The 10000-nt window shown below is 38.9% G+C and overlaps 2 protein-coding genes across 2 annotated transcripts in view; one reads left to right on the top strand and one right to left on the bottom strand.

The window, feature by feature from the left end:
• Positions 1-3911, bottom strand: part of HMMR (hyaluronan mediated motility receptor) — a 30879-nt gene extending 26968 nt beyond the window's left edge. Inside the window, exons 1-2 of the mRNA XM_017534452.1 lie at positions 3534-3911; positions 88-186 (exon numbers count right to left, since the gene is read on the bottom strand). Of these exons, the coding sequence (XP_017389941.1) occupies positions 88-186; positions 3534-3579 (145 nt within the window). The 5' untranslated portion in view covers positions 3580-3911. The remainder of the gene's footprint in view (positions 1-87; positions 187-3533) is intronic.
• Positions 3912-3991: 80 nt separating this feature from the next.
• On the top strand, positions 3992-9999 carry NUDCD2 (NudC domain containing 2). Its single transcript, XM_017534454.2, has 4 exons — positions 3992-4417; positions 6418-6466; positions 6995-7146; positions 9906-9999. Exons 1-4 carry the CDS (start codon positions 4229-4231, stop codon positions 9987-9989), a joined length of 474 nt encoding a protein of 157 aa, XP_017389943.1. The 5' UTR covers positions 3992-4228; the 3' UTR covers positions 9990-9999.
• The last annotated feature ends 1 nt before the right edge of the window (position 10000 follows it).

The raw sequence follows: 10000 nt of genomic DNA, 5'->3' as shown, positions 1-10000 counted from the left end.
GCTATAACATATTTAAATTTAATTATTGTTATTCATAAGTTTAAAACTTAAAAATCACATAACCATTGTTCTTTGGTGATCTATTACCTTTTTGTTGTTTAAATCTTTGTGATTTCTGAAAGGATACTGGTCCTTTCAATACTTCTGAAGTTTTAACATCATAAGCACCTGGAGATGGTGCACAACCTAGAGGAAATAGAAAACATTAATATATCATCTAATGTTATTTATGATCTTAAGTTAAAGCATGTCATAATAAAGTAAATATCAACGTAAAATGTCATTAAGAAACTACTTCTATTTTATTAATGTAAAAAACTGCATCCATTTGATATTTTAAAGAAGGCTTCTCTTTATAATATCTATTCATATTATTATTCTATTTATGAAGAACAATATCATCTTGTCCTTTATATCAATTGGGTCAAAGGAACACAGGCAACTAAGCAAAAGGCAGTTTTGAGATGAACATCATGTATTACAGGCAATACAGCTTTCTTATTAAGGACTGAGTATAGCAAATAAAATACCTGGTGTCAACTCTACTCAAAGAGAGTCACGGAGGTAACTACCATCAGTTTCTGGACATAAAGTAATTAAAACTGTCTATCCCTGAATATTTGGCCTAGAATAAAAATTTATAGTGATATTCTATCTCTGGCTATTATCAATATATTAGACCTATTGATGATGTCAACTGCAATTCAAACACACAGAAAAAAAGCAACCACACTAGAGCAACTAGAGCTTGTTAGCACTTACTAAGCCAGGCATTATGCTAAGCATTTTATAGATGCTATTTTATTTAATCCTCAGAAGAACCCTATGTGATGATTTACAGATAAAGAATGTGAGGCTTAGAAAATTCAAAAAGCCAATGTTATGCAAAGTAAAAATTGTACTAGACTGTATTTCCATATTCCAGAACTTTATACTGCATAATTTCACTTAAGTTCTAAATTTGAAGGCATTTCTGATTAAATACAGATAGCAGACTTGAGATGGGGCTCTTAGAACTTAATATACAGAGCGTAAAGCTTTAAAATAATTAAAATACTACGAGCCTAAAGCTGGTTAGGAACAAATAGATTAATATGATACTGTTCTCTGAAAAGCTATTGATTTCCCTCTAGAGTCAAATAAATAAGAAGAGCAAGGAGCTTTGACCATTCCCAGGCAACTACTGCTGTCCCCTAAATGTTTGCCAAATGGTAGACAGGCTGGAGTGCAGTGGCGCCATCTTGGCTTACTGCAAACTTTGCCTCCTGCGTTCAAGCGATTCTCCTGCCTCAGCCTCCCGAGTATCTGGGATTAAAGGCGTGCACCATCACACCCTACCGAGTGCCAGCTCGGGAAACCTCCACCCAAGTGACGCTGAAGGTTATGAGAGGCAGACACCTAGATACAACAGCAGAGTGGATCTATTTGGGTTGGGGGAAGGCCAGCAGCCTACCGAGCTGAGAGCCTCAGGGGCTGACAGCATTCCAGGCTGAAGGCAACGAGCAGATTCTCATCCACGTATTCATGCTCTCTTAAACAGGTGATTCTTATTAATAAACAGGTGTTCTGTATTTACTCATAAAAATATACCAAGTAGGCAGCTATTAACCCGCCTACCACTAATTACAAACTAAAAGGTATTCTCCACAAGGGAGCGACGGGGGCAGAGGGTAAACTTAATGTTTCTTAACAACACCGGCTAATTTTTGTATTTTTTGTTTGTTTTAGTAGAGACGGGGTTTCGGCATGTTGGCCAGGCTGGTCTCGAACTCTTGACCTCAGATGATCCGCCTGCGTTGGCCTCCCAAAGTGCTGGGATTACAGGTGTGAACCACTGTGCCCAGTCTCACAGATCTTGATTAGCATTTTGTAAAAAGTAAAAATAGAAAAATCAGCATGACTCATATGCCACAAAGCATTGTTTTGTGAAACTTTTCTTTCATATATATGTGTAGAGATACCAAAATACGTCCTAGGCAGAAATATAAATTTTGAGGTTTTTTTTTTTTTTTTTGGTTTTTTTTTTTTTTTTTTTTTTTTTTTTTTTTTTTTGAGAGAACGAGTCTTACTTTGTCACCAGGCTGGAGTGCAGTGGTGCCATCTCCGCTCATTGCAACCTCCACCTCCCAGCTTCAAGCGATTTTTGTGCCTCAGCCTCACGAGTAGCTGGGACTACAGGTGCGCGCCACCATGCCTGGCTCATTTTTTTTTTTTAAAGACAGGGTTTCATCATGTCGGCCAGCCTGGTATTGAACTCCTAACCTCAGGTGATCCACCCGCATCGGCCTCCCAAAGTGCTGAGATTACAGGCGTGAGCCACCACGCCAGGCGCCTGGCTAATTTTTGTATTTTTTTATTATTATTATTTTTTAAGTAGAGACGGGGTTTCGCCATGTTGAAACTCCTGGCCTTAAGTGATGCACCCGACTTGGCCTCCCAAAATGCTGGGATTACAGGCTTGAGCCGCCACACCCGGTGGTCTTTGGGTCTTTTGACTAAGAAATTGTTTCTACTGACACATTTGCTCATTTGGCCTTCTTTTGTGAGTAGCTGTGAACATTTTCATTCCACGTTAGCTTATGGAAATTAGAGATGTAATGAGTAACCATGAAATACTGTATTATAGTGGATAAATCATAACCTTAGATATTTAGCTCTGCCACTTAACTGGTTGTGCAATAGTTACAAAACCTGTTTTCTCATCTGTAAAATGAGGTCAGTATCAGTACCTTCCTCACTTGGCTGTTGGAAGAAATAAACAAGATCTAGTAGCACAGTCCCAGCATCTTTAACGATGAGCGCTTACCAAACACTTTTAGGGCTTCCTTTTTACTGTGCTTACGCATTGCAGTGTTCAAGAGCACAGGATGGGGGCTGGGTTCATATTCCAGTCCTGCCACTTTGGTAATGTAACACTGAGCAAATTTAAATCTCAGTCTTTTTTATCAATAAAATAATGAATAGGATTACCCCTTAGAGTTGGTGGGAAATTAACATAATAATCGATGTAAAGCCTTAGTATGGTGCTTGAGGTCTAAGTGCTAAATATCAGCCATAATAACTTCATTGTTTATGTTTTCAGTAAGTGCTACTACCTTAATTTTACACCCATAAATTGCCTTTACCAATCTTCCTTCTTTTATGGTCGAATGGAATAAAAGGAATCCACAAGTTCCCATACTCCAGTGTTTTAATCCCTGAGGCCCTCTCGGACTTGAAAATCAAATAGCTGCAACGCTTCGCCTCCATTCCCTTCGCCCTGCTGTAGTTTCTCCATTACCACTGTTTATTGACAGTACACCCCGCGTGAATTTAAGCCCCAAGGGGCGCGGACTCTGTTTCACTCACTGCGGTATCCTTAGCATACTGCTTAGTGCATGACACTTAACAGATGCTTAGCGCATAAAAATCAATTGAATGAGCCCCAGCTGGACCCTAAAATCGCCTCCTGCTTGCCTCCCAGGAATGGAACCGAAAGAGGCAAAGGGCGTTAGGGCGCCTCCCGTCCCCCCATCTTCTTACCCCTTACGTACCAGAAGGGTCATTGAATCGTTTCAGGGGCGCCTTAGGAAAGGACATGTTGACGGCCACCTCCAGACAGCTAAGGTCACTGGCACTCCTCCGCAACTGAATGCGGATTATCACTGCCTACCGGCTTCAAATTCAAATCTCTCCACATTCCCCTCCCATCCCGGCGTTGGCCAATTGGAAAGCCAAACCCCTGGGCACACCAATCCTGCACAGGAACACGAAGAAAGAATGCTGGGTTCTGACTGCGTCGAATTAGCGGGCCTGTGAGTTTAGGCCATCAGCCAATAGGAGACCTCGCCCCTCCCATACACCCAACCCACCCAGTCATTCGCGGCGTTTCTCAGTTGTAACCTAGGAACCACTATCATATGCGCAAGCGCATTTCACTCCGGAGACGTTTGAAAGTGCATTTTTGCGTCACTTACGTGACGGTGTAGTGAGTTCCGGTTTCGCTGGTTCCAATTCTATCCCATCGTTCGTTGCATGTGAACTTTTGGGATTTCAGTTCTTTCAGCTAGGTTCCGCCGGTGCCATAAATGGTCATTCAAAGGAAGAAACGAAGATGGACGCCGAGACGCCAGCCTGCGTTCTTGCGCATGTGCAGTGACCCGAGCTAAGCGGCCATACCCTGAGCGTGGGATTCCGCGCGTGCGCTCGGCTCCGCCTGGTGCGGCTGTGGCCGGGAGGCGACAGGAGTATGTCGGCCCCGTTTGAGGAGCGGAGTGGGGTGGTTCCGTGCGGGACCCCGTGGGGCCAGTGGTACCAGACCCTGGAGGAGGTGTTTATTGAAGTTCAGGTGCCGCCAGGCACGCGCGCCCAGGATATCCAGTGCGGCCTGCAAAGCCGGCATGTGGCGCTGGCGGTGGGCGGCCGCGAGATCCTCAAGGTAGCCGCAGTTCGGGGCTTCTGTTCAATTTCATCTTCCCAGCCGCCCCCAGCCCCCGAGTCCTAAATTTCATGGTTTCCCTGAACGACTGCTGGGTGTCCGGACTATTGTGGCTGGCAGAAAGAGAAAAAGGATAGATAACATTGACCATGTTTGGGTCTGGTCGGAGCCTCCCTCTTCAGGGCAGGTGCTGAATTGTGGAAATTTCAGGAGATCGTTTTCCAGTTTAGTTTTCAAACCAAGTCAGACTGCTGCTTCTGCTTCTTTAAGGGGCTTCAGCTGCGAACAGACTAAGTTGCTAAGGGAACAGATATTTCTTCTGGTCACTGAAGACAGGAAGGAAGGTGGCAGGAAGACAACAAGACAGATAAGTTCCCTGCAGTGGAGAGGTTAAGCTCTTGTAGGGGGGAGTATTAATAAATAGATAAATATAGGAAAGAACAAAGAAACTAGTCATAGGATAACGGGCAGAGGATTTAGAGATGATGGGTGATTAGTTTTCTAATATAAAAATTTAAAAATCCTGCTTGTTTGTGGAGTGGTCAAGCAGGTGGTAAAGAGGTGTGTGCATAAAATTAGTAGTCCCCCTTTTATTTTTTTCATCAATACTCTTTGGATCTGGACCCGCTTTTTCTTATTAAGTGAATAGTTAATTAATAGTTTGAAATTAGATTTTATTCTTAGGTTAGATGCCCAAGATGTTTGTTAGCAGTGTAAGGTGGTGAAGGGAGACTCCTTGTTTCCTGGTTTTGTGAACTTGGGCAAGAGATTGTTCCGTGTCTCTATGTCTTCCGTATCCTCAAGATACGGTAGTTCTAGTACCCTTCTCATAGGATTGTTTTGAGAATAACATGGTATTCATGTATATGAAGAGTATTCACTGGTATGTAGTAAGTTAATACTATATGTTAGCTATTATCAAATATTATAACATGTGGAGGTGCTTTGAATGCCTCAAGATTCCTGTGAAAGACATTGATTTATGTCAGCTTGGATTAAGTGACTTGTGAATTGTTGTACAATTCATAGTTTCCTGAACAATGGTTTTAGATTACAATTTAAATTTAGTAAATCCATCAACTTTAGGAATTTAGCAGTAACGCTGGGATTTTTGATGTACATCTAGACGTTTTTTTTCCAGTAGGTTTGACATTTTAAAATGTGGGTTTTTTCTAGTGACATTTTAATTTCACTTTCTATGACTTAAATTTGGCAACAAATTAAAACGGATTTGAGCTTATGCATTCTCTTATTTAAAAGGAAAAAAAAAATACATATATATATATATATGTGTGTGTGTGGGTATATATACATATTTAGAGTCAGGGTCTCTTGTTGCCCAGGCTGGAGTGCAGGGGTGAGATTGTAGCTCACTGCAGCCTCAAACCCCCTGGGCTCAAGCAATCCACATTGGCCTCCAAAGTGCTGGGATTACAGGCCTGAGCCTCCGGGCTTGGTGCGTTCTCTTTTACATTTATGGTTTTTTTTTTTTTCTTCAAAAAACATGAGTTTGTAAGCAATGAGTAACAACTAATCTATCACATCTGGAATATATACTTTGAAGTTTGTTTTTTTTAATGTTGATTGCCCAACAAAAAGATTAAACCTTTTTTAAAAGTTTACTTTAAAAGACAACATTTCTTAGTTTTAGCAGGAGAGCCCTTCTTGTGGTTAATTTTAATTGGTAGAATTAAAGCATTTCAGATATGAATTTCACATTTGGCCAGTGGCCAGTATTACTATATCTTACAAAAATTAAGGAGTCCTGATCTTTCTTTTGAGGGCTCTGTGTCCTTTACCATAGTAAATATTCCATGCAGTATAAACTAGTTTCCATTTTACCTGCTGGGAGAAAATTTAGGGTTGTGCACCTATAAATGTCATGGTGAAGTGGTTATAAGATATGGATTAGGTAGGAAAGTAGGTAAACGTAATCATAAAAACTTCATAAAAATTAATGAAATTCTCTATTTTTAACACCTTGTATGTTTATTTTTCAGGGCAAACTCTTTGATTCTACAATAGCTGATGAGGGAACATGGACTCTGGGTAAGGGTAATTATTATAATTCATCAAATCTTTTTTAAAAATTAATTTGTCTTGGAATTTACTGTCTTTTTCCCTTTTGTATTGGGTCTTTTTTGTCTTTGCAGCTTTGAAAGATAAAGCAATAGAAATGTGTTGAAAACAATTGTATGTCAAAATTACCTAGTTGTGGGAAAAAAGATTACCTAGTGGTTTTTGAAAATAAAAAATTTAATGAAAACTTTTTGAGACCAGCCTGTCCACAACATTGCAATACCCTGTCTCTACTAAAAATAAAAAAGTTAGCCAGGCATATGGTGTGTGCCTGTAATCCCAGCTACTTGGGTGGCTGAGGAACGAGAATCACTTGAACCCAGGAGGTGGAGGTTGCAGTGAGCTGAGATCGGGCCACTGCACTCCGGCCTGGGTGACAGAGTGAGACTGTGTGTGTGCATACACACACACACACACACACACACACACACACACACATGCGCACACAATTTGATGAAGAACTCTAATTTCTTTGTTTTTTTTTTTTTCTTTTTTTAGAGGATAGAAAAATGGTTCGTATTGTTCTTACCAAGACAAAGAGAGATGCAGCAAATTGTTGGACTTCTCTACTAGAGTCTGAATATGCAGCTGATCCTTGGGTACAAGACCAAATGCAGAGAAAGCTTACATTGGAGAGATTCCAAAAAGAAGTAAGTCAGATGAAGTGTGTCAGTATGTATAAATATATAAAAATCATTGAATAAATATTATTTGAAATTAAAACTCAAATGTCATTATGAAAAGTTATATTTTCTAGAAGAATTTTTTAAGTGAATGGTTAGAAAAATGGCCTTTCTTGTATGGATTTGATTTTTTCAAAAGATTTTCTTGAGAGGAATTTATTTCTATTGCTGTGATTTGTGAGTTCAGGCATACTTTTATGTACATCAGTAATGCATGAATAAACTCTTAATATAGTTGAACCAGTATAGATTTACCTCGTGTAAAAAGTGAAAGGCCCCTTCACTGCTATTCTCTCCATTCCATGCATTTATCTCATTTTTGTCTCATATGTTGGCTATTGTTTGTTTTGTTTTTATCATAAATGGAGGATCGCACATGTGTATTGTTCTTCATGTTGCTTTTTTATTTAATAATATGCTGTGGGTCTCTTTCCCTTTTTCTTTTTGTATGTCTTTCTTTTGATAAGTATGATATTCAGTAAACTTGTCTAAATAGGAATTGTGTACCCCTTTGTCTAAGTATAACAATTCACACAAATTATAGTGCTAAAAACAAGAAAGGAAAAAAGTCTATAAATATATTTTAAGTAAATTAAGAGTTAATAAAAATTTATTCATTAGAATATTATTACTTGAGGGATTACTTTAAAAATAGTTTACAAAAGTCAAGAAGTTTAAAAATAATTAAAAGCCTAACTATACCTAACTTGTAGGTATAAAACTCATTCTTTTTAACTGCCTCAGAGTATTCTGTAGTTTGGATATGTCATCATTATTTAGCTCTTTGTCTTTGATATGATTTAGATTTCTTCATTTTTCTCTATTTTAAACAAAGCTCTGTTTTCATCTCTGTCTGTATGTCTTTTTTTTTTTTTTGAGATAGATTATTGCTCTGTTACCCAGGGTGGAGTGCAGTGGCATGATCTCAATTTACTGTAACCTCTGCCTCCTTGGTTCAAGAGATTCTCCGACCTCAGCCTCCTGAGTAGCTGGGATTACAGGCTTGTGCCACCACGCCTGGCTAATTTTATTTTTAGTAGAGATGGGGTTTCACCATGTTGATTAGGCTAGTCTTGAACTCCTGACCTTGTGATCTGCCTATCTCGGCCTCCCAAAGTGCTGGGATTACAGGTTTGAGCCACTGCACCCAGCCAGATAATGTGTCTTTATGGTAATGATTTCCAGATGTATATCTGTAGCCTAGACTTTTTTTCTCAATTCAGGACCTGCATATCCAATTATCTATTCAAGATTTCCACCTGGCTATCTAATATATATTAAGGTCAACATGTCCAAGTTGAACTCTCTCATGTCCTTCCATATTTGTTCTTCCCTCTAGCTTTCTCATCTCAGTTGATGAAAACTAGTAGTTCAGGTCAAAACATATTGGGACTCATCCTTGATTCTTACATCTCTCTCATACCCTATCCAATGTATTAGGAAATCTTATTGATGCTACCTTCCAAATATATTTAGAATTTGGCCGCTTCTCATCACCAACTCTACTACCATGCTGATCTGGACCACTTCTGTTATCTTGCCTGGATTACTCTAATAACCTTCTAATTAGTCTTCTCACTTTTACCCTTGCCATAGTCTTCTCAGATTAGCAGTCAGAGCAGTTCTTTCAAAATGCAAGTCATATCATGCCACTTCTCAGAACTCTGCAAGTCATGTCTCTATCTCTTAAAGGGCCCTATCTGATCAGTTATTCCATTATCTCCCTGACTACTTCCTCCCTTACTGCTATCCCTCTTAGTGATTCTTCTGTAGCCATACTGGTTTGCTGTTCTTTAAAGACTATATCAGCCCATCCCTTTGCTGACCTTCTGACTACAATGCTCTTCTCCCACAGCTTGGCTCACTTTTATGTTTTCATATCATTGCTCAATGAAGCATACTTTCATCATCCCATTAATATTATAATTTTATTTCCCTTATCCTGTTTATTTATTTTTTTTCTGTATTACCAACTTTTAACAGTCAATCGGGTTGGCAAACTACAGCCCTTGGGCCAGATTTGGCCCACTACCTGCTTTGTAGCTTTTCAAGGATACATAGATGCTCATTTGTTTATATACCATCTTTCAGACAGTTGAGTATTTGTGGCAGAGACTATGTGGCCTGCAAAACCTAAAATATTTACTACCTAGTTCTTTAAAAAGTCTGCCAGCCCCTGTGCTGGTTGATTTATGGTTTGTTTCCTCCTGCTAGAATGTTAAGTTCCACTAGAGCAGGGATTTTTGTTATTTTTCACTCTTGAATTCTACATACGTCTAATGGTCTTCCAAACAGTAGTAGCTCAACAAATGTTTGTTGGATAAATGAAATAGCCCACCAAAAAGACGAAGGCCTGACATAGTACTTCACAGGATTTTTATGAGGGTTAAATATCTATGTATGTATACCTCTTAGAAATTTGTGGGCATATAGAAAGCTACCAAAAAATGCTAGCTATTAAATCTACAGAATTATATTGAAGTATATATGTTTCCCTATACACTTGCCAACATCATAATATACATATGATCTTCTAAATATTTGTAATTAGGGAAGTTGAAAAATGCCTCATAGTTTTAAATATGATTTTGGTGAGAACAGTGAAGTCTGTTATATTTTCATTTATTTATTGGTCATTTAGATATCCTTTTTTATCAATTGCCTGCTTGTACTTTTATTTTTCTTTGTAAGTTTTATTTCATTATAAGTATTTTTTTATCTTTTAGAATCCTGGTTTTGACTTCAGTGGAGCAGAAATCTCAGGAAACTACACTAAAGGTGGACCAGATTTCTCAAACCTTGAGAAATAACTGCTTTTTCT

The sequence above is a fragment of the Cebus imitator genome, unplaced genomic scaffold (genome assembly GCF_001604975.1).
Source record: "Cebus imitator isolate Cc_AM_T3 unplaced genomic scaffold, Cebus_imitator-1.0 Scaffold86, whole genome shotgun sequence".
Taxonomy (NCBI): domain Eukaryota; kingdom Metazoa; phylum Chordata; class Mammalia; order Primates; family Cebidae; genus Cebus; species Cebus imitator.
This window is presented reverse-complemented; position numbering and strand designations above follow the sequence as displayed.